Source organism: Phoenix dactylifera, chromosome 3 (genome assembly GCF_009389715.1).
Source record: "Phoenix dactylifera cultivar Barhee BC4 chromosome 3, palm_55x_up_171113_PBpolish2nd_filt_p, whole genome shotgun sequence".
Classification (NCBI taxonomy): Eukaryota; Viridiplantae; Streptophyta; class Magnoliopsida; order Arecales; family Arecaceae; genus Phoenix; species Phoenix dactylifera.
In genome coordinates this window covers 12,252,688-12,277,581 of record NC_052394.1, presented here as the reverse complement: position 1 = coordinate 12,277,581, position 24,894 = coordinate 12,252,688, and the positions used below count along the sequence as shown (strand labels likewise).

The 24,894-nt window shown below is 38.2% G+C and overlaps 1 protein-coding gene across 1 annotated transcript; it reads left to right on the top strand.

Moving 5' to 3' along the window:
* Positions 1-6,817: 6,817 nt before the first annotated feature.
* On the top strand, positions 6,818-23,863 carry LOC103719361 (organelle RRM domain-containing protein 2, mitochondrial). The gene is made up of 4 exons (XM_008808566.3): positions 6,818-6,997; positions 21,976-22,044; positions 22,123-22,229; positions 23,484-23,863. The coding sequence occupies exons 1-4, from the start codon at positions 6,883-6,885 to the stop codon at positions 23,610-23,612; spliced, it is 420 nt and encodes a 139-aa protein (XP_008806788.1). The 5' UTR covers positions 6,818-6,882; the 3' UTR covers positions 23,613-23,863.
* The last annotated feature ends 1,031 nt before the right edge of the window (positions 23,864-24,894 follow it).

Here is a 24,894-nt window from a genome sequence, read left to right as displayed (position 1 = left end):
CAAGGGTCGACGGCATCATCATCTCTACGAATAGATGAAATATCAGCAACCAACAAGAAAAAAAATACTTTAGAAACTAAGAATACGAAAGTCATCACGCTCATACAAGAATACATTATAATTACATAAAATATTTATATACATTTAGTTATATACCGAAGGAGCAAATCTCTGTAAAAAAAAGATGAAATATGGTCAAGCTGATCCAGCAAAGATTGTATCTTTAACTCTTGGCTCTGCTTCAACTCCTCCATATCGATCTTATGACTCTGCCTCATCTCCTCTATCCTTGTCTCATATGACTGTTTTATCTGTGTCATCTCTGTCTTCAGACTACAAACCTCTGTAGTGCTACTACCTTGTCTGGCATCTTGGGTATATCGGCTCACTGCAGATAACTGAGTAGGGGTAACTCCGACATCATAACCCCTCACGCGACCATAACATTTTGGGCCTATCAATTCGGCATAGACTTGAGCCTCGACACGACTGGCCACGTCGGATGATGATGACTTCCCGACGCGCTCTAAAATAAGAGTTGTAGCTCTTTTCTATATCTCTCTCTAAAAAAAAAATAGTCACACTAATATTTTAAAAGAAGTAAAATTAATAAAAAAAATTGAACAAATAAAAAATGAATCCATATAACTATATCTCTCGACTCGTCCCGGACAAGCCGCCATCTCGGTGGGTGTGAGTCATCTTATAAAACTCTATCTCACCAGGCTCCCTTCCATGCTCTACTATCTACACATACGGAAAGTATATCGGCAAACTATATATCATGATATGTGCTATATGTTAGTAGAGTTTCAAATAGTTTCAAAAGAACTTACGAATTTATTTCTACGTCTCGTATAACTCTTCGAGCCTGAAGTGTGAGGAACTGCTTGAGATGCTCGTGCAGCTCTACCAATATTAGAATATATCTGCCAAAATAAAAGCACACAGTATAATATGATTCAATATATATATTTGCAATCTATATTAATAATAAAGATAATATAAGATATTGAAATAATATACGTGACCTGTCCTCTTTCAGAAAACCAGTAGTGAACAAGCTCCCTCCACTGTTGAGGGTATACATTAGGAGGAGTCACACGAGCAACCTCCTCCTCTATCATACCCTCGCATTTGAAGTCCGTCTTCAATTTTGCTTTATATTCTTTCCATTTGCGGTTGAGGGACTTTAGCACCCAATCATGGCTCTCTTCTAACCTTTTTCCCATATCATACAAGTCCCTAGGTTTCGTCTTAATAGCAAGAGACCAATTTTTATCTTGTGAGTCTTGCACAAAAAACACTTGTCAAGCTTGAGATGAAAAAACAAATGGATCATCTCTCAATAACATACCAGTATGTATCAACCTTGAAAAATTTATAAGTGTGAATCCATTTATGTCTTACCTCAAACCTCTAGGTGAGTTTATATCCACCCAATCACATCGAAATTTACAAGTTATCATAATGAGCTGTGTCATCAGAATGTATAGATTCCTCAACATGCATGGACTGATCAATAACTGTACGCTCATCTTCTCCTGCAATTCTAATACTATGTCCAAGAGCATCTCTAAGTAAGCTCTCTTATATCATCTTCTTCTACAGAATTTTGTTCCGTGTCGCTGGTTCCAAAATTGAAAGTGTGTTCTAGATAGGAAGGTTCGTTACATGAAGGTGTGAACTCTCCATGAAGTACCTATTCAGTATAACCCTTTAAAAAACCATTCCATACCAAATGTTCTTCAACAATTTTTGGATCAAGAGTAGAACCATTTACACATTTTTGACATGGACATAAAATCTTCCCGTTCATATTAGATTTCTCAAAAGCAAACTTAATGAAATTATGAACTCTATCCAAATATTCGGCACTAAATCTCAACTTATTTATCCAACTTTTGTCCATTCTATTAGAATACCGATTGAACTACAGTTCATATAAAAAAGATAAACAAAATTAGGGTATGTAGAAGGATGGCCTACATATGTAGAGTATTTGACAAAATTAGGGAATGACAAAGGATGGCCTACATAATTCTCTGATTCCATATAAGGGAGATGAAACCAAATGAACAAAGGTATATCGAAATAATCTAGTATTTGACAACCAGTGTTTTCATCAACGCTGGATTCATAATAGAAAGTGTTTTGCTCTTTGAAGAAGATTCAATACTAGGATTCAACTAAAGGTGGTGTATTTCTGTAAATGACAGTTATATTTCTAGGTTCAATAATAAAATGACATGACAAGATTTGATATAAAATGGATAAGTGACAAAAGTGATAGATATTCTGCTAACTTTTCTCTTGGAGTTACTAAGTGAATTGAAGGACTGCCCACATAGTTAGGTTTCGCTTAATCCCCACCCAACTGGGGCTTTCCAAAAAGGTAGAATCTTTGCCCATTCAATCCAGCAAATGCATTAAATTTATTAAATTTTTTAAATAAATATTCTAAAAGTTATTCATATTCTAGAACCTAAAAAGGAAATGGCACAAATGGCTTTCTTGATTCCGACCCTCAGTCCACAACCACCTCCCTCCCTCCCTCATCCCATCCCTGATGCCACCCTCTTCCTGCCCAACACTCTTCCCATAATCTTCAATTCCTCTCACTCCTTACCTTCATTCAAACCTAGCACACCCTCTTCCTCTCACAGCCTCTCAACTTCCTCACTCAGTCCATTCAAACACAATACAACCACCTCCATTCATTCCCAGTAATCTTAACATGTTGGCTTTTGAAGGAATTTAGAAAGTCAGGAAGTAATGTTCCCCCCCTCAGACATACACTTACAAAATTCCATTCTGAAAGTGTGTCTGCATTTGATTTATTCTTACCTTTTTGCATTTGATTTATTCTTACCTTTTTTTCATGGAGAGAAATAATAGTCATATATCAGCTGAAACCAGCATATACTTATCGAATTATAACCAACAACAAATAAATCAGATATGGAATCACAGCAATTCATACTTTGTTACATGCGCAATCACAAGCCTATATAATAATTTGGGCTCCATAAACTTTTTTTTTTTGTAAACATTCCATAAACTGGTTCACTCAAGCATGTTGCTTCACATGTAGGTCATCACTTGGTTTGGACGTTGGAACGAGAAGTGGGCCATCCTCACGGGACCGACAGAGGTCCAAACGAAGCAGGAAGCAGAGTCACGGGAGGATTTTACGCCAACAAAAGATTAAAATTTAAAAGATTTTACGTCAACAAATCACGCAGATTTGAACAAATCATTCTATATTCCATATTGAACCAAAAGCAATTGATGATGCATAGTACAATACCTCGGGCGGAGGCGGGCCTGGATCGATCGGGACTTGAGGCTGATTGGTCGACGCCGGAGAGGAGGGAGGAGGAGAAGATCCTCGGACGGAGGCGAAGCTCGATCAAGGCTTGAGGGAAAGAGAACAAATTAAAGAAGGAAAAAAAACCCATGAACACTCGAAGAAGAGGAGGAGGAGAAGGAGGAGAACAAGCAAGACGGAGGGAGAGGAGGGAGGAGGAGAAAACTACCTTGGGCGAAGCAGGTTGGGGTCGGTTGGTCGACGCCGGAGAGGAGGGAGGAGGAGAGGAGGTAGGAGTCAGACGGTCTGTGCCGGAGAGGAGGAAGATGGGGGCTAAAGCAGCGCTGGAGAGGAGGAAGATGAAGGCTAGGGCATTGCCGGAGAGGAGAATGAGGGGGCTCAGGAGTAGCTAGGGCAAGTATGCGGGCTCGGGGTCAGCCGCTGGGTTTTAAGGGGGCTTCGGCGACGCTTATAAGCGTTGTTTTAGCATTTCGATGAACCACGCTTATACGCGTCGTCTTAGGTTAAAAACAACGACGCTTTAAATCGTCGTTTGGCTTTACGTCTACGACGATACTTTTAAATGTCGTCCACTGCTCCAAACTGCCAACGCTCATTTAAAACATCGGCAAAATTTAGTGCGGGAGCAGAATTTACCGACATTTTTTTCCTAACGCCGGCATTTAAGCATCGGCTTTTCTTTCTTTTACTGTAGTGTCACTAGATTAGATCTATCCATACCAAAGTATTCAAGTTCTTTCTTTATGTGCTTTTTTTGGGATAAGTACAATTAACTTGCTCGCGGATCTCTATTGATCTCATCTCTAAAATCTTCTTTGCCACACCCCAGTCCATTTCAAATTCACCACTCAACCAAATTTTCAACTTATTGATATCAAATTTATCCTCAGCTGCAATCAGTATATCATCAATATACAACAGCAAATACATATAGGAATCGTCTAAAAATTTTCTATAATAAACACAACTATTATAGTGATTTTTAGCATAACCATTATCAACTATAAAAGTATCAAATCTCCTGCATCAGTGCCAAGGTGACTGCTTCAAACAATATAGAGATTTCTTCAGTAGGCAAATAAGATTTTCTTTACCCAGAACATGAGACCTCTCTAGCTATCACATGTAGATTTGTTCTTCTAACTCACAATGTAAAAAGGCAATTTTGACATCAAAGTACTCCATCTCTAAATCAAATGCGCAAACGGTGGCAAGTAGTTTACATATGGATAAAATCTGAGACTGTGCCAGCTGTTGAGCTCTGAGTAACCATCTGTCTTTTCAACAATTCAACCAAAGTTATAGATCTTTTCCCAAAACCCCCCTCAAGAAAGGGTCAATGGAAGAACATGCTAGCTAGCGGGCAATGATGAGGGGAGAGAGGTAGGAGAACAGGAACTTATTAAAATAATAATAATAATAATTTAAAAAAAAACTCAAGAATCATGTGGAGAGGAGTGATAGGTGAGAAGTGCATCACATAATTCCTTCTTCTTTTGAACATGAATTTTTCTTCTCAAAAAAATTGCTTCTTTTTTGACTAGTATGAGGTAACCTTTCTAGGTGTTGTACAATCACTTACTGCTTCATCTTTCTCTAATGAGTCTCTGATGTAGCATCGATCCTAATGGACTTTTTTAATCCATATTCTGTATGTCTCCCCACAAGTATGCACTATACAGTATGTTGGCTGCTTCATGAGAATCCAATACCCTTTACAGTTAAATGTACACAGAGGCTCATTCTTTTAATTTGCTCTAAGGACTAGAAGTAAAGAACCAACTGAATCAATAGTCTTTTGCTGAAATATTCCTCCCCATTGTCCCTTTTTCCCCTGAAGGCCCAACAGAAGTGCTCTAGCTTCTGCTTCAAGGACAGTTGGGGATTTACAATTTGACAACAAATATAAAGCACTCTGCTTTGGTAATTTCTAAAAGCACTCCATTGCCTGCACTATTTTAGCTATAAATGAACGTATCATTTCATATCGTGTAGTTTTGAGTCCACTAGTTTGCAAGTCATACAATCAGTTGATGATTTTTCTCTTAAAAAAAAATCTACGTGTTTTCCCCGATTATTGGTCAAGCTGAAACTCTTCAAGTATAAAGTCATTTATGATGTCCCTTACTATTAAAACATTTTCTTAAGAAAAATGATAGGTGGCTGGTCCATCATTATTTCATTAAGACTACGAAATGAAAATGATGCAAAGCCAGTAAGACTTGAAACAAACTAGGAAAACAAAGTTCTCTTGCCAATTCAGTATTCTTGACCTATAATATCTTTTTATTATCAAAAAAAGACCCACAATATCTTTTTTTTTATTTTCTTTGTTCTGATATGCGGATGATTTCCTATTCTTTTTAGTCAAACAATCAAGTACTATTTTTATGATTCTAAACCCATGAGTCACAGTCTTATTCAAGAAAACTTGATAATTAAACTTGCAACAACCCAACATTAAATACAAGCAAATCTTGTCGCCACATATAAGTTATGATAGAGCATTTAAAGGGACATGATAAGCTGCTAGCTTATCATGACCATATACCTTCACCCGGATTTGGAGGATAGCTCATTATGCATAGGCTTTTCTATTAAAAAAGATAAAAAAATATATATTAAATCAATGTGTTGGACTTGAGCTGTGCCTGGGTGCCTGGGCTAACTTGATCCGACCTAGTTTGATTTTGAAAGGTGGAAGAGAGCGAGTCATCCAATGTTGATAAATTCCCTCTCCCCTCTTTTTTATAAAAATTGCAGACTTCTTCCTCTTCTAGCAAGTTTGATTTCAAGATTTTAATTTGAGAAAAGAGAGAGATAGAGGATGTGGACGCGGCAGGAATAGAACCAGGGGGAGGACGCGAATAAAAAAGGAGTTCGGCTATGAGGATCAGAAGAATCGAAGTGGATGGAGATAGTCTAACTAAGGATCGAGTAGAGGAAGACGTCAGTCTTTCAGTTGTAGATGATCTTTTCAAGATTTTAATTTGAGAAAAGAGAGAGGTAACAGCAAAAAAACCGCCCCTCTTCTCCGCCATCTATTCTTACAATGATATTTGTGCTGCGAGACTATGGTTTTTCTTGAAATGTGAAATGTGAAATGTCAAGAGTCAATTTTGATTTTACTAGAAATTTTTTTGATTTTACTTAGAATAAGACTTCTAAATTTGGCCCATATTTGATCTTTATTTATATAATGAAGACCTTCCTATGCTTATTTTTAAAGCTTATTTTCATCTAGGTTTATTTTGGTTGGAGTATGATTTTTGCTTGCAAAAATATGAAATTCTGAGTCGGATTTGGAGTTTGGACTGAATCCGGATCCGCCGCCCTTGTGGTGCCATTCTGGGCAAGAGGGGCATTTTCGTCATCCAAAACGTTAAACCCTAAAGCAAAACCATCAGAATAGGGATATTTTCGTAATTTGACCTTTGAGAGGGGAAAAATTTCGCTGCAGCTGGAGTCTTCCTATAAAGGAGGCGGAAGCTTCCTCGATAACATTTCCAGCCTTTCCACCCAGCGAGCGAGCGAGCGAGCGAGCGAGAACAATGGCGGCGGTGAGGGCTGGCTTCCGGCGGCTGTTCTCTGTCTCCGCCTTCTCTCCTCCTCCTGCCGCCGCGCCCCGTCCTGCGGCCGAGCCCTCCACCAATCTCTTCGTCTCCGGTGAGTCCTAAATCCGAAGTTCTGTCTTTCCATGTGGTTCGTGTTTCGGTTCTAGGGTTTTTATACACCCAGCTTCCACTGTTATTAGATTTAGAAATATTTAGGTTTGTGATCAATGTTAGAAAAATTGAACTTTTATTGAACTCTTCTTGGAGTTTAGTTTTTCTTCTTCTTTTTGTATTGCTCTTGATAGATGTTAGTTTCTTCTCTCTTTTTTCCCCTTTGCTTGAAGAAACCAGAATAATATTGCTTTTTTGGTGGAGGGCGGGGGGAATCGTCTGCTTTTGTTGGGAATTTTTGTAAAAGAAAAATAGAATCTGGGAAAGAGTAATTCTTTCACTAGACTGTATCCTTTGAAATGATTAAGTAATATTGATGCATAGATTTTTCTCGTTTGGGGAAAGATCAGTGGTGCCATTGCCAGACCATAGTGTGGATTTAAGGGGTGCCGAGTTGAAGTTAGGTTGACAGTTGGAAGAAGTAAATGTATCTAATTGAAAAAAGGATTAGTTGTTTAATAATTCAGTACTCAACAGATGTACACGTAAAATGAGTATTTCCGTCGATACAATAAAGTTGATTGTTGAATGTTCTGATCTGCCTAATAGTTAAAAATGATAGTATCATACTCGCTGTCCTGGCTTGGCTGCACATAGCAGGAGATCTATGATGGTCTGAGTCTGTGGTAATTCATTGTCTCTCCCAAGAAGAAGATGAGCAGGATGCAAAATTATTTGATTATGATTGTCATGTTAGTTCCTCCAAAAAGATGGTCATGTTAGATGCTTGTATAAGGTCGCATAGCTATTTGTACAATCATGGTAATAAGTGTTGTAACTAACAAATATTGGGGTTATAAGTTGTCAAATCAAGGCCGCCATTGTGGGATAGTTGCAAAAAGCAGAAGTAATTAAATGTTTGGCAAGAAAAGGATAGCTAGTGCAGAAGCAAACTTGCATACAGATGGTGTTCCCTAGAGAAGTAACAGGAAATTCAGGTTGCCATTTTCAAATGCCCATATTACTATCCTTCAAGTTCTTTTGTCAAGCTTTTGGCTTTGGCATGCTTCATCTGTTCAATCAGGGGACCTTTCTAACCTTTGATTTGGGAGCTAGCCCAAAATCGGTGAACCATGTAAATATTTATTTGTTTTCACTCTATTTATATTTTATTTTTCTATAATTTTCTTGATGTGCATGAGTTCATGGAACTAGAGCGCAGCCTCATGCTTGGTTTTATTTGAGGTTATTTCAGTGCTTTTGCATAACGAAGTAGTATCTACCCTGGGTTTGCTATAGTTGATCATCTAAAATATCTATATAGATGTACAGTGCCAAGTTTGAGGTGCAGAAATATGATGTGAAGAACAATTTGTCCTCAAGCAATTGGGGTTTATGATTTAGTTTAATACAACTTACATGAAGAGGCTCATTTCTGTTTATTGCAAGGAATAGATTGACTGCGATTTTAGAACTATAATATATTCATCTATGTTTTGTTTTTGAACTCCTACAGATCTTTATAGAGAATTAGTGTTGAAGCTTCTATCTTTACATGAATTTCGCAACAATTAGTCAAAAATTATGTAAGATATGAGGTTGGAAGTTTCTCATGTTCAACCATTTGCGGCACCATATACAAAGGCTCCTTTGCATTTATCATATATGGACACGGATCCCAACATGCATTGTTCAAAACAATCCTCTTGCTTTATTTTCGTGGAGGCTTCTCAAAGCTATTAGGTGCATGGCAAACCATGTCATGCTTGGCTTTAGTAGCTCCCCATGTAGATGTTGCCTTATCAATGTATATATACTTTAAAATAAGTTGCCCCTTCTCAGCATCTAATTTCTCCTGATAGGTCCCCAGTATATTTCATCATCAAAACAATGCAATGGGCTGCATATGATGTCCAATAAATATGTGGCATGTCCTCCATGAGATTCTCATCTACTTTCTTGTATTGAGGACCACTACCTGTCACCATCTAGATGACGTATTGCTGCCCAACATCCACAGTCACCTTTATTAGACCCAAGATTTGGTTAGAATCCTGATCTGGTTGGATCCATCAATTGACGTTTGAAAGGATGCCCATCGTAATACACTAGGAATCTGATGATCCTCTTAGTCAGCCCGGACCATCCATCACACAAGTGTCACACATATAACTGAGATTGCTGCTTATATTTGTAAATCCACTTCCTTAGACCCTCAACCTCTTACCTTCAAATATGGCCCATATATCTCATACAGAGTGGGAGGCTCAATACTCAGACCTTGCTTCTACACTTTGGTGATCATGTTCAAAAAAAAACTAATAGCCATGGTTCAAGCTAATATCTGATTGTAGTGGAACCACCTGGTTGTGGCGGACCTTATTTCATGTTTCTTAGCCTTCTTGAAATACACAAAATAGGGATTTGATTCCTCTGCCTCTACCTCTGTGGCCTCCACTGGATGCACCGGACCCTCCATCTCCCCTATAATGCAAAGGCCCAAACAATCCATGATGCTTCATGGCCTCCTCGTATCCCGCATCTCAATAGCTTCCATATCATCTGGATTATATTACTCACTCCACTGCCTTCATCATCCTTGCCACACTGATCATTGATATGGGCTGCGCTGCAACCTTGTTGAGAGCTTGTTCATATTTGTCCACTTGCTTTGCTTCCTTTGGACTTTACAAGTGGTTCCTCTTTGCCCGTCTGACCTCCCCAAGTACCTTGGTATACTTCTACACATCATTATAGCCACCCGCAAATGCTGCTTCAACCTAGTCACCCACCTCCTTTATTGTCCAAGTCATAAGAAACCATCTACCAACCTACAAACTTATGTGCCTTTTATATCATCTATTCAATTCAAGTTCGCATGATGCATTTTTCACTTTGCTAGAATTGTCATAGTATTCATGATTCATAAGTAAATTTTTATTTAAAAATAATTTTAAAACTATTCTATTTTTGTCGATGAATAAAATGCAAAAGTAGTAGTTTAGAATTGTTCTCATTAATCCATGTTTTTAACAATTAAATCATCTTTTTTAATGTAATTTTCTTAAATAGCTTGAAAATCAAAAAATTATATGTTGACCAATAAAGTACAATATGGCAATTTAAGAACACATCTTGTTAATTATCAATGCATGTTCTATGTGTATTACATTTAACTAACCATTTTTCAAATTTTTAAATGTTTTCACCTTAAAAATAGCCTAAAAGTCATAAAAAGATCCATTAATTACTAAAATGATAATCTTTTAGATTTTTAAGAAGCTTGGGATTTTTTAATTATTTTCATGATAAAAAAATTAATTAAATGATTATAAATATTTTGAAAAAGATATTCCAGTCATAAAAGTTTTAGCATGTGCATACTATGAATGCAAACATGCTACAATCTTTATATATTTTATTTTTAATATTTTAATGCAGAAATATATAATTCATAAAAGTAAAATATTGATCTAAAAAACAAAAATCACCATCTTATAAGGTGCTGCCCACCCTACAACATATTTTAAAATTCAAATAAAACAAAAAAATCAACATGGATTTCTCCCACTTTTTTTTATTTTTACCAACTTTGGGCCAAAAAAATAGAGATTTCAGGGCTTTACCCGAATGGAGTGACCTTCCCTTACTGATCTGCTCGCAGCCCCTCCTCGATGAGAACAAAAAAAAAAAACCCTCCCCTTCTCTTCTTCCTCTCCTCTTCTCCTCTTGCATGTCTACTCTCCCTTCTCCCACTCTCTTTCTTACATTTTGCGGTCAAAAGGGCATCATGAGATGGTTAATGGCATTAGAGAACCCATTTGGCCCCCTTGTTGCCCCCATCCTATTTAAAAAAATTTGAATAGAGCATCCTGGTTGGGATGCTTAGGAATTGGCCTTCAGTATTGATCAGTATATATCTATTTTGGTCGAGAAGATCAATACAAGCATTGTACAAATTTTATTTTTCAGTCGACTTCATCGTCCTTAATATGGAGCCTGTGCCTAACCTCAGGAAACAGATTCCTATGATTCTTGGTCGTCCTTTTTTAGCTACAGCCAATGCGTGTATCAATTGTAGAACTGGGGTGATGGATATATCTTTTGGAAACATGAAGGTCAAGTTAAATGTGTTCTATGCCTCTGATCAACCCGCAAAAAAAGATGAGTGCTTCCTAATAGACAAAATGGATGATCTTGTAGAAGAAGCCCTTTCCTATATTCTGGCAGATGATCCTCTGGAGACTTACTTAGCCCATTTTGACATTGATAACTTTGATGTAGACACGACCATAGAAGTCAACTCTCTGCTTGACAATCAGTCTCCCAAAAATTTTCTTCCTTGGAGAACCCGACATGAACCTCTTCCTACCCTTTCTAGTGCGCCACTTTGTCCCTCTATCGAATCCCCTCCCAAACTTGTGTTAAAGCCATTTTCGGCAATGCTTAGGTACGCTTTTCTAGGACCAGAAGATATCCTGCCTGTAATCATCGCGGCTGACCTGTTTGACAAATAAAAAAGTCAACTTTTGTGCATGCTCGGAGAGCACAAACATGCAATTGGATGATCCGTAGCCGATCTGAAGGAGATTGATCCCTCTATTTGCATGCATCGAATTCACCTCGAAGAAGATGCAAAACCTATCCGTAAAATGCAAAGGAGACTCAATCCTCACATGGAGGTAGTCAAGAAAGTAGTGAAGTTGCTAGATGCCAGAATCATTTATCCTATCTCTGATAGTAACTGGGTGAGTCCTACTCAAGTGGTACCAAAGAAGTCGGGCATTACTGTAGTTGAAAATGCGGAAGGAGAGTTGATGCCAACACGCACAACCACTGGATGACGTGTTTGCATTGACTATAGGAAGCTAAATTCCATGACTAGGAAGAACATTTTCTTTGCCCTTTATTGATCAAATATTGAAAAGGTTAGTCGATTAGGATTTCTACTGTTTCTTAAATGGTTATTCTGGATATAACCAAGTGCCTGTTTATCCCGATGATCAAGAGAAAACCACCTTCACATGTCCATTTGGGACGTTTGCGTATAGGAGAATGCCATTTGGACTATGCAATGCACCCGCGAAATTTTAACGATGTACGATGGCTATTTTTTTTGACATGGTAGAGAAATTTTTGGAGGTATTCATGGACGATTTCTCAGTTTTTGGTCCCTCATTTGATGATTATCTCAGTAATTTGGCCATGATTTTGAAAAGATGTAAGAAGACCAATCTAGTGCTAAGATGGGAAAAGAGCCATTTTATGGTTCAAGAGGAAATAGTCTTAGGACACATTGTGTCCAAAAGAGGTATTGAGGTAGATAAAGCCAAAGTTGATCTTATTGCTAATCTTCCTCCATCCAAATTTGTGAAAGAAATCCATTCTTTCCTAGGCCATGCTGGTTTTTACTGTCGCTTCATTAAAGACTTCAGCAAGATTTCTAGGCCCTTGTGCAATCTCTTTGCTAAGGATACATCCTTTGTCTTTGATGAAGCATGTGAGGAGGCCTTTGAAAAGCTTCGATCTAAGTTGTCCACAGCACCTGTCATACAACTTCTCAATTGGGCTCTTCCATTTGAACTTATGTGTAATGCTTCTGATTATACCATTGGGGCGGTCTTAGGACAACGGCAAATAGGTTACCTTATGTCATCTACTACGCTAGTAAGGTACTCTCAGATGCATAATTGAACTACACCACTACTGAAAAAAAATTACTAGCTGTAGTATTTGCTCTGGACAAGTTTCGGTCCTATCTTTTAGGGTCCAAGGTTATTATATTCACTGATCATGCTACTCTTCGGTACCTTCTTTCAAAGAAGGACACCAAGCCTTGCCTAATTCGATGGATCCTATTGTTACAGAAATTTGATCTAGAAATTCGTGATAAGAAAGGTGCAACAAATGTTGTAGCGGATCATTTGTCTAGAATTCTTCTTGAGCCTTCTTATAACACTTCACCCCTTTATAACTTCTTTTCAGATGAACAATTGTTTGAGGTACAATAAGTGAAGACACCTTGGTTTGCTAACATAGTGAACTACCTTGCTGTATGACAAATTTTCGATCATTGGTCCAAGCAGGACAAGGACCGATTCTTTTCGCAAGTCAAGTTCTACTTTTGGGACGACCCAAATTTGTTTAAGTACTATCCCGATCAAGTAATCCTTCAATGTGTGCCTGAATGTGAATTTCAGAGTATTCTTACTTTTTGCCATTTCCAAGCCTGTGGGGGGCATTTTAGGGGTAGAAAAATCGTAGCTAAAGTCTTACAAAGTTGGTTTTATTGGCCCTCATTGTTCAAAGATGCTCACAACTTTTGCCAGACTTGTGAGCGGTGCCAGCGGATTGGTACAATGTCCCGTAGAGATATAATGCCACTTAACCCCATTTTAATTATAGAAATTTTTGATGTTTGGGGTATTGACTTCATGGGTCCTTTTTCGTGTTCTTTTGGTTTTGAGTACATTCTTGTCGGGGTTGACTATGTCTCGAAGTGGGTAGAAGCAGTGGCCACTAAGATTAATAACCACAAGGTTGTGGTCAAGTTCTTAAAAGAAAATATATTTAGTCACTTTGGCACACCCCGAGCTATCATTAGTGACGGGGGATCTCATTTCTGCAATCAATCTTTTGAGGCTTTGGTTTGCAAATATTCAATCACTCACACAGTTGCCATCTCTTACCATTCCCAAATAAGCGGGCAAGTTGAAGTTTTAAATAGGAAGATAAAACACATCTTAGAGAAAACAATACGTCTCGATAGGAAAGATTAGTCTCAGATTAAATGATTCTCTCTAAACTTACCATACTGCCTATAAGACTTCTATTGGCATGTCTCCTTACCGACTGGTTTTTGGTAAAGCTTGCCACTTACCTGTAGAACTTGAGCATAGAGAACTTCGATATGGCAGCAGCTGGTTCTAACTGGAAACTCCAACTCAGCAAGCTTGAAGAGTTACGCAATGAGGTATATGAAAATGCCAAAATTTACAAGACAAGGACTAAGGCTTTTCATGACAAATTCATTAACCGTAAGTCTTTCGAGCCTAATCAAAAGGTTTAGCTATTCAATTCCAAGTTGTCTCTTTCTTGGTAAACTTCACTCTAGGTGGGATGGTCCCTTTTTAGTTAGAAAGATTTTTCCTCATGGTGTGGTAGAAATTCAAAACCTCAGTGATGGCCGTGTCTTCAACATCAATGGCCAAAGGTTGAAACCTTATATGGAATGTGTTGCAGAAGGGCAGTTGATCGAATCCTTTGATTTGATGGATCCTATTTATCGGAATAATTAAGGATGCGCTGCGTCTGGCTGAAGACGTTAAACTTAGCGCTTGTTGGGAGGCAACCCAATTCTCATAGGTCATTTTTGCACATTTTTCTGTTGCATTTTTTAATTTCTTAACAAGGACTTTCATATTGCCGATACACCTAAGGTATAATGCTCTTCCATATGCATCGCATAGTTTTTTTTTTTAAAAAAAAAATGAGGACAATGGATATAGGTTGGGAGGTATGGGGTTGGAATTTTTGATTTTTGATTTTTCATTCTAAAAGAAGTTTTTCTTTAATAAAAAAATGAATGAAAGTCTAATTTCTGTGCATTAGTGCTAAAATGATAACACAAAGTATATAAAATCTAAAAAGCCCAATGACTATCGGATGTAAGACAATTTGAGTTCTTTTTATTAAAAGTTCTTTTAGTGAGTTAAAATAATTTTTACTCTGAAATTTCACAACACACATGGCCTGCACTTCTAAGGGTTAGGTTCAACCATGGTCTGCCGTACCGGTCGGTACGGATCGGTACCGGCCAGTACATACCGGTACCGGACCCTACCGGTATGTACAGCTATATATTTTGGTACCGAACCGTACCGACCCGTCTAATTCATTTTTATCCTAAAAAAAAGAAGAGTGGATTTAGTCAGGTACATCGAAAAGGGCTACCTATTGTCAAAGGTTAGTGGGCTTGTGATGAGGAACCCTAGCATAGGTCCGTAGGGGAGTCTTGATGCCCAACACCTTACGCCAACTGGTGTGGGAGTTGTTGACTGAATGCTCGCTACACGGAGGAATCATCACAAGAGTAAAAGTGCACAATATATAAAAAAAAGAGAAAAAAAAGAAGAACGAGAAAAAAGAATATGTATATTGACCTTAAAAAGACGATAGTGTGAAAGCTGCCATTGTAAAAATTCGAGTAAACTGGAATATTACAGATAAAGCCCATGAGGTATTAAAGTAAATATCCACAACTCTCAAAATCCTGTAAGATAGGATGATTTTGAATCAGTGATTAGGTTCTATCCGCAAATTCTTGGAAACTACTAGCTTTAGCAGTATTTTGGAGATCCGAAGCCTTAGTTTGTGTATGGTCCAAATTTCACGGAGCCCTCAAGTATAAATAAGTCTGACAACTTCCTAAGGGAAACTTAATGACTTCAACTTGAATTGCATTCTGATCTAGGATTTGGGCGGACTTAGTAATTAAAACTTTGTGTACTTTTGAAATTTGTCATTCATGCATTTGAAATTAGATTTTATGAAAAGATAAAATAAATTCTTTGGGTAGAGATAGAAGTTTGCGGGTATCTTCGCTGGAAACCCTCACGAGACAAAACTCGTCCACTAGAGCCACCTAAGGGTTTAAAGCCTTATTGCATACGGTAAATGCAATCGCGATTCCTGTGAAAGTGAGCAAATTTTTTTTTTTTAAGTTTCTATTTTTAGTTTGCTCGAGGAGCAGCAAAATGTAGGTTGGGGGTGCGATAAGTGCTAAATAATGCGTAAATTAATCCCTTTCTCATAGCACTTATCATTATTTTCATGCACATATTTTATAAATTTAACTATGAAAAGATGTGTTCTCTTTCACCATTGCATTTTAATAAATTATTAGAAGTGATTCGAATTTGATTTTTTTTTGTCATATTGGTCGAATCTAATGTGTGTAGGTCAAGTCGAACCCATTCCATCTTAGGCTAAGACCAAGTCCAAAGTGAAAGGAGAACCAAGTCTAAGACTCCATTCTCATCATGGACTCTTGGAGGCGTGCATGATCAAATTAAGAAAAGGTGGAGGCGAGATCCCATCTCTAAAAACGTAATAGCCAGATTTGGAAATTATCAGCCTGTGCAAGTATTGGTATGCTGCCCGTAACTTTTGACATACATCTCTAATTAAGCTGAAATTGGATTCGTTGGAAAGTTAATTTAAAAAGGAACAACAGTGTATCTCATGAGTATTTCAAAATTCGGACGTTTACTGGGTCAAAAGTGGACCGCAATTAGAGACGCGAAATCAGAGGCGGATTCTGGGGTGATTCTATTTCAAATCACTCTGTTTCGTGGATACATTATTCTCCTTTTATGAAGGACAAGGGAGCCACACCCCACATCCTTCCTCAGAGCCCTAGCAGCCAAATTAGGTGTGGACTCTTCTGATTTTTGTCCAAATCAAGCCGTGATCTCCAAAAGATGCTATGCTGATTTTTCTCTCGAGAAATCAGTTGATTTCTTTCGACATCGGGCCAACCCCCTCCTTATAAATTGAGGGGCGCAGAAGCAAGAAGGAGACGTCAGAGGCATGAAACACATTTAACTTGACCTTCATGTTTTCAAAAGATATATTCATCATCCCAGCTCTACAATTGATACATGCATTGGCTGTAGCTAAATAGGGACGACCAAGGATCATAGGGATCTGTTTCCTAAGGTTACGCACAGGCTCCATATCAAGAACGATGAAATCGACTGAAAAATAAAATTTATCCATCTTGAATAGAATGTCTTCAATTATCCCTCGTGCTATCTTCACAGATCTATCAGCTAATTACAGAGACACCGAAGTGGGCTTCAATTCATCTAATCCAAATTTCTCATAAACCGAGCAAGAAAGAAGATTCACACTTGCTCCTAAATCTAAGAATGCTCGATCAATAGAATTATCTCCTACCACACAAGAGATGGTGGGAGCACCAAGATCCTTGAACTTAGGACGGCTTGTGTTGGAGAATGGAACTCACTTGTTCAATTAGGAGGACCTTTTTAGGCACGCGTTCTAGATTTTTGCTTTTGGGTACAAAGGTCCTTGAGAAATTTAGCATAGGATGGGACTTGTTTGATGGCATTAAGGAGCGGGAGGTTGATTTTGACTTGTTTGAAAACCTCCATTATTTCTAGTGAAGTTTCTTTCATGCCAAAGGGAGAACGTTCATTTAGACATTGAGGGAAAGAGGCCTTCGGTGTATAAGGTGTGGCCGAAAATGGACTAGATGAAGAAGTATTTGGATTCTCTTTCGACACATTCATACCCTTGTCTTCACTTTTCTTATGCTTTCTTTCCCCAACCTTATTATTCACTACACTTCTGCTTCTTAGGGTAGTCATGGCGTTAGCTTGCTCATGATGAATATCATTTGGGTGAGTCTCTTGAGCCATGTACTGTACCCTAGGATTACTCACTAGTTGGCTTGGAAGTTTTCCTTCCTCTCTCCTATTCAGTGCATTAGCTAGTTACACCATTTGGATTTCTAGTTTGGCAATAAATTGAGTATGAGAGTGCAACAATTGTGTATTGGCTTCTAGTCCTTGAAGGGCGGTCAACACTTTCTCCTCAAAAGCCGTATCTCTTTGGGGTGGTGGAGGGGCATGTTGAAATTGTGGATAGTGAGTAGGACGGTAGGGATTGATATTCGGGAAGGACTGAAAATTTTGGGAATGAGGTTGGAAAGTACTGGAAGTATGCTGCTTCCAAGAGAAATTTGGATGGTTGCGCCATCCCGAGTTATAAGTGTTGGAATATGGTTCATTACCCAGTCTGGATTATGCTTAGGCGGCATTAACATGTTTTTGCACAAATTTAGAAAATTGGGATGCTGAAGGGTACTCATAAACGGGATGGGCTAGGCTAGAACAGAGGGCACACACTTGTGCTTGGAAAAAATTTGTAAACTGTCCTCCAGACATTAATTGGTCCATTAAGGAAGGTTGTTCCCTTATTCCCTCAAAGATAGAGCTAAGCAGTGGCTCAATTCATTGGAAGCCAATTCTATTCTTTCATGGGCCTAAATGCAACACAAATTTCTGAAGAAATACTTTTCCATAGGAAGAATGAACCAATTTAGGCGTGCTATCATGAGCTTCTCCCAATCTGATGATGGGGAAGAATTTCATGAAACTTGGAAGAAATTTAGAGATCTACTTCGAAAATGCCCGCATTATCAAATACCCAAATAGTAATTAGTGCAATGCTTTTATGACGGGTTGTCTGAACGATACCGTCAAATGGTTGATGCTTCTTGTAGAGAAACTTTCATGCTTAAGAGTGAGCATGAGGCATGGCAATTGTTTGAAAATCTTAATGAAAATTTTCTCCACCATTCTTCCTCCTCTTGTCAAGCACCCCCGAGTTTCCAAGAAAAAGGGACTATGTATGAAGTTAGCCACTCCATAGGTCTGTTTGACAAAGTGGATGCACTATCCCGCAAGATGGACCAATTAATGTCTGGAGGACAGTTTACAAATTTTTCCCAAGCACAAGTGTGTGCTCTTTGGTCTAGCCTGGCCCACACCGTTTATGAGTCCCCTTTGGCATCCCAATTTTTTGAATTTGTGCAAGAACATGTTAATGCTGCCCAAGCACAGTCCGGACCGGGTAATGACCCATATTCCAACACTTCTAATCCGGGATGGCGCAACCAACAAAATTCTTTTAGAAGCAGCATATTTTCAGTACTTCCCAACCTCATTTCCAAAATTTTCAGTCCTTCCAGAATGTTCATCCCTACCGTCCTTCTACTCACTATCCACAATTTCAACATACCCTCCACCACCCCAAAGAGATACGGCTTTTGAGGAGAAAGTGTTGACCGCCCTTCAAGGACTAGATGCCAATATACAATTGTTGTACTCTCATACTCAATATATTGCCAAACAAGAAACCCAAATGAGGCAACTAGCTAATGCACTAAATAGGAGAGAGAAAGGAAAGCTTCCAAGCCAACCAATGAGTAATCCTAGGGGGCAATATATGGCTCAAGAGACTCACCCAAATGATATTCATCATGAGCAAGCTAACGCCATGACTACCCTAAGAAGCGGACGTGTAGTGAATAATGAGGTTGGAAAAAGAAAGCATAAGGAAAGTGAAGACAAGGGTATGAATGTGTCTAAAGAGAATCCAAACCCTTCTTCTTCATCTAGTCTATTTTCGGCCACACCTGATACACTGAAGGCCCCTTTCCCTCAATGTCTAAATGAACCTTCTCCCTTTGGCACGAAAGGAACTTCACTAGAAGAAATAATGGAGGTTTTTAAACAAGTCAAAATCAACCTCCCGTTCCTTGATGCATAAAACAAGTCCCGTCCTATGCTAAAATTTCTTAAGGACCTTTGTACCCAAAAGAGAAAATCTAGGACACATGTGCCTAAAATGGTCCTCCTAACTAAACAAGTGAGCTCCATTCTCCAACACAAAATTCTTTCTAAGTTCAAGAATCCTGGTTCTCCCACCATCTCTTGTGTGGTAGGAGATAATTCTATTGATCGAGCACTCTTAGATTTAGAGGCAAGTGTGAATCTTCTTCCTTGGTTTATGAGAAATTTGGATTTGGTGAATTGAAGCTTACTTCAGTGTCTCTGCAATTGGCTGATAGATCTATGAAGAAACCACGAGGGACAATTGAAGACATTCTAGTCAAGGTGGACAAATTTTATTTTTCAGTCGATTTCATCGTCCTTGATATGGAGGAACTTCACTAGAAGAAATAATGGAGGTTTTTAAACAATTCAAAATCAACCTCTCGTTCCTTAATGCATAAAACAAGTCCCGTCCTATGCTAAATTTCTCAAGGACCTTTGTACCCAAAAGAGAAAATCTAGGACACATGTGCCTAAAATGGTCCTCCTAACTGAACAAGTGAGCTCCATTATCCAACACAAAATTCCTTCTAAGTTCAAGGATCCTGGTTCTCCCACCATCTCTTGTGTGGTAGGAGACAATTCTATTGATCGAGCACTCTTAGATTTAGAGGCAAATGTGAATCTTCTTCATTGGTTTATGAGAAATTTGGATTTGGTGAATTGAAGCTTACTTCAGTGTCTCTGCAATTGGCTGATAGATCTGTGAAGAAACCACAAGGGACAATTGAAGACATTCTAGTCAAGGTGGACAAATTTTATTTTCCAGTCGATTTCATCGTCCTTGATATGGAGGAACTTCACTAGAAGAAATAGTGGAGGTTTTTAAACAAGTCAAAATCAACCTCTCGTTCCTTGATGCATAAAACAAGTCCCGTCCTATGCTAAATTTCTCAAGGATCTTTGTACCCAAAAGAGAAAATCTAGGACACATGTGCCTAAAATGGTCCTCCTAACTGAACAAGTGAGCTCCATTATCCAACACAAAATTCCTTCTAAGTTCAAGGATTCTGGTTCTCCCACCATCTCTTATGTGGTAGGAGACAATTCTATTGATCGAGCACTCTTAGATTTAGAGGCAAGTGTGAATCTTCTTCCTTGGTTTATGAGAAATTTGGATTTGGTGAATTGAAGCTTACTTCAGTGTCTCTGCAATTAGCTGATAGATCTGTGAAGAAACCACGAGGGACAATTGAAGACATTCTAGTCAAGGTGGACAAATTTTATTTTCCAGTCGATTTCATCGTCCTTGATATGGAGCATGTGCCTAACCTTAGGAAACAGATCCTTATAATCCTTGGTCGTCCCTTTTTAGCTACAGCCAATGCGTGTATCAATTGTAGAACTAGGGTGATAGATATATCTTTTGGAAACATGAAGGTCAAGTTAAATGTGTTTCATGCCTCTGACGTCCCCTTCTTGCTTCTGCGCCCCTCAATTTATAGGGAGGGTGTTGGCCCGGTGTGGAAAGAAATCAACTAATTTCTCGAGAGAAAAATCAGCACAGCATCTTTTGGAGATCACTGCTTGATTTGGATAAAAATCAGAAGAGTCCATGCCTAATTTGGCTGCTAGGGCTCTGAGGAAGGATGTGGGGGGTGGCTCCCTCGTCTCTCACAAAAAGAGAATAATGTATCCACGAAGCAGAGTTTGATTTGGAATAGAATCACCCCAGAATCCGCCCCTGATTTCATCTCTGATTGCGGTCCACTTTTGACCCATTAAATGTCCGAATTTTGAAATCCTCGTGGGATACACTTTTGTTTCTTTTTAAGTTAACTTTCCAACGGATTCAATTTCAGCTTAATCAGAGATGTATGTCAAAAGTTACGGGGAGCATACCAACACTTGCACAGGCTGATAATTTCCAAATCTGGATATTACATTTTTAGAGATGGGATCTCGCCTCCACCTTTTCTTAATTTGATCATGCACGCCTCCAAGAGTCCATGATGAGAAGGGAGTCTTAGAGTTGGTCCTCCTTTCACCTTGGACTTAGTCTTAGCCTAAGATGGAATGGGTTCGACTCGACCTGCACACATTAGATTCAACCAATATGACAAAAAAAATCAATCAAACTCGAATCACTTCTGATAATTTATTAAAATGCAATAGTGAAGGGGAACACATCTTTTCATAGTTAAATTTACAAAATATGTGCATGAAAATAATGATAAGTGCTATGAGAAAGGGGTTAATTTACGCATTATTTAGCACTTATCAACTGGGCCCTTCCCAATTCCAGAATCCTATTGGGGTGGTATGTTATTGGTGGTGTCGGCTCATTCTGCTGGTTTTTAACCATGGTTTGATACATTGCATGCTTTGAATGTGTGGTAGGCAGCCATGAGTACCAAAAACATCTGTCTAGATTTCTAGACATCCAAGGTTGATGACAATGATACTTTAGCTATGAGAATTATCTGTCTTTGAGTTGCTCTATGGGTGTGCATGGCTTTTTATTTTTTTTTATTATTAAGTCCATTATTATCTATATATGTCACTGCAGTAAGATTCTATTGGCTAACCTCATGACTTTTCTATTCTGACACAGGGCTTAGCAAGCGTACTACATCAGAGGGACTTAGGGAAGCTTTTTCAAAGTTTGGTCAAGTGATCCATGGTATTTTTTTCTTCTCAAAGCCTTCTATGAGAGGCCACATCCACAAGATACTAACTCTAACTTACGTGCATTTTACAGCGAGGGTTGTGACTGATCGTGTATCAGGATATTCTAAAGGTTTTGGTTTTGTAAGATACACAACAGTAGAAGAAGCAGCGGAAGGTATAAAAGGCATGGATGGCAAGGTAAGTTGGTCATTCTTTATAGCCTTCTGAATTGTGTATGCATTAGAATGGTGCATTTTACTTCATGACGGGACCTTAAATGGTTCAGATTCAGGTTGGATCCATATTCTATTCGTATCCTAACTCGATAAGAAAAATCAAATTCGGATTTGGGTTCGGAACGTCAAAATGAGTAGGCTTTGAACATGCATCTGAACTCAATTAACAAACGGATTTGAGTTCGTCGGAGATTCAATTCAGTACATGATATTAGCGGGTCAACTAGTCAATGGTTCACATATCCAAAATGGAAAGGACTGTTATCCCAATAGTCCATATATAGTGAATCTTCGGTAGATTGGAAGAGGAAAGGAGCACAACGTGGGAGGTGAATGATTGGTTTTGGGGGGAAAAATTCAAACCACTATGAAGCAGATTTAAATTTCTATTTATATTTAGTTTGGTTGAGAGTTAATGAAAATTTAAGTGTCAGTTGGGATTTTGGAACTTAATCAAAATTTAAGTGTCAATTGGGATTTTGGAACTAAAATAGCAGGGACGAGAGTTAAGGAGAGCATGCATGATAAAAAGGTGTAAATCCAAACATGAAAAAAAGGAATTAATGCCAGTCATCTAGTCAATTCTCTTTATATTCTTCTGTTTATATGTACCGCACCTACGTCGTTTGTGTATATTTATTTGGTATTTCAAGTTTTTGGATTCAAACATGGCTATGTTGATCCAATAAGAAATTCGATCCTGTAGACAGGATCAGACTTTTATTCGATAAGGTTAGTGAAAACTTAATTTGGATCCATACCCAATTATTATAAAATAACTGAGTGGGATTGTTAAATTTTTCGGGTATCATTTACACCTGTGTGGAAATCAATCTGCTGGATTTTCTAGAGGGGAGCCTCAACCTCATGTAAATATCAAGCTGTTTCGAGGCATTTGTGTACTACACAATAAAGATAACAATTTCTGTTTTTTAAAACCACATTGTTAGTGATCTTCACTGCATAAATGATTCACATAAGGGACATCTGGACCAGGTTTTGGGAAATTCAATTTATGGATCCTGATAACCTTGTTTTATGCTTTCCTGTATGTTCTGAACGCCTCAACGTTTGTGACTTTAAATGCTGGGATTCAGTTTCATCAAGATTTCTCTGTTGTTTTTTTCTATAGATTATGATTCAGATAGACCAAGACGACTTAACCCATGTACTTCCTCCGTATTTTATTGTTTTAACACAACTATTTTTCATGCAGTTTCTGGATGGTTGGGTTATTTTTGCCGAGTATGCTAGACCAAGACCGCCCCCACAAGGACAACCACAGCCTCAAACACCACCACCACAACCACCTCAGATGGCGGAGTCTCCGTATGGCTATCAGTAGAAATTTGAAGACATTCAAAGATGTTGATACTTATGGGATTTTTCAAATGTTTTAATGACTGTTGAACATTTTATTTGTCTCTTGAATGTACTGATCATCATTTAATAGGAACCATGATCAATTAATGATGTAACAGGGGTATGATGAACGTATAAAAGACTAATCTTATATACCTATAATTTTGTCATAGACTTGCTTCTCTATGTGCCAAAAATGGAACATGAAGAATCAGCATAAAACTTTTTATGGGTCCGCCATAAGGTATTCTATATTGTCGTTTGCTTCAGGCTTTACTCTTTTGTATTCTTGTAGCATGTCTCATGATTCAATGATCTCTTTGGGCGTTCTGCCAATATAGGAAAAATAATGATGAGAAAAAAGCTGATTGGTTAGTAACGTAGAAGGCATGGCAATTTTTTGAAGCGACCCCCTTTCTCTCCTAAAATTCACATCATGCGGGCAAGCGGTGATATATTTTTGCACAGTTTTTTTTTCCTTTTTTCTTGTTAAAGACACCCATTTAATATGAACCGTCACTCCGCTCTTTCTCCATCGGACGATGAACCTTCTGCGGTGGTGGCTAGTTTGTAGCGCTGATAAATATCCACTGCCATTAATCCTCGTCTTGTACAAGATTTCTCCTGATATGTTTTTCTTTGGTTTACACTGAGATTTTGAACAAGGAATTACCATCTTTCAACCAAAGCATGATCAAAGTAGAATTTACAAGCGGAATTATTTGGTTACCTGCTTAGAAGATTGATATTTTAAGAGCTTGCAGTCACCAATTATTCACACAGAAGGAAAATGTAAATATACGATGTACAATAATACATATACAATGCTTCTCCATTCAAATTTTATACTTCCACCTTGCTAATAGTAAATTTCAAAGATAAATCACTAAGAATTAAGACTAAAGCCAAATATTTTTTAAAAAATCATGTAATTAAAATTTTCTACAGATTAATTATTTCATCATTTTTTTTATTAAGTGGTGCAATGAAAAGAATGCAAGGAGAACCCTGGCGTCAATCTTCAACAAATTTCTTACGTAAACTGGCTTTAAGCTCCGAGGGTATCTCTGGAATGAGGGACCTGCTAGGAGCTCTAAGAACCAATTGATGGAAAGGGAAACCATACAATGAGGTCAGAGGCTAAACCAAATCACATCATAAGGCCTGCTTCCACCATGCTAAGGGGCTGGCAGCATGCAACTTAAATCCATACATCATACAAGCCATCATGTCGAACATAGACAGTGGTTGAGATTAGAATTAGA

Excerpts from the sequence above, each read along its gene's own strand:
- LOC103719361 (XM_008808566.3), top strand. The coding sequence starts at position 6,883 with ATGGCGGCGGTGAGGGCTGGCTTCCGGCGGCTGTTCTCTGTCTCCGCC. Across the intron at positions 6,998-21,975 it reads CACCAATCTCTTCGTCTCCG|GGCTTAGCAAGCGTACTACA; the intron begins GTGAGTCCTAAA and ends ATTCTGACACAG. Across the intron at positions 22,045-22,122 it reads GTTTGGTCAAGTGATCCATG|CGAGGGTTGTGACTGATCGT; the intron begins GTATTTTTTTCT and ends TGCATTTTACAG.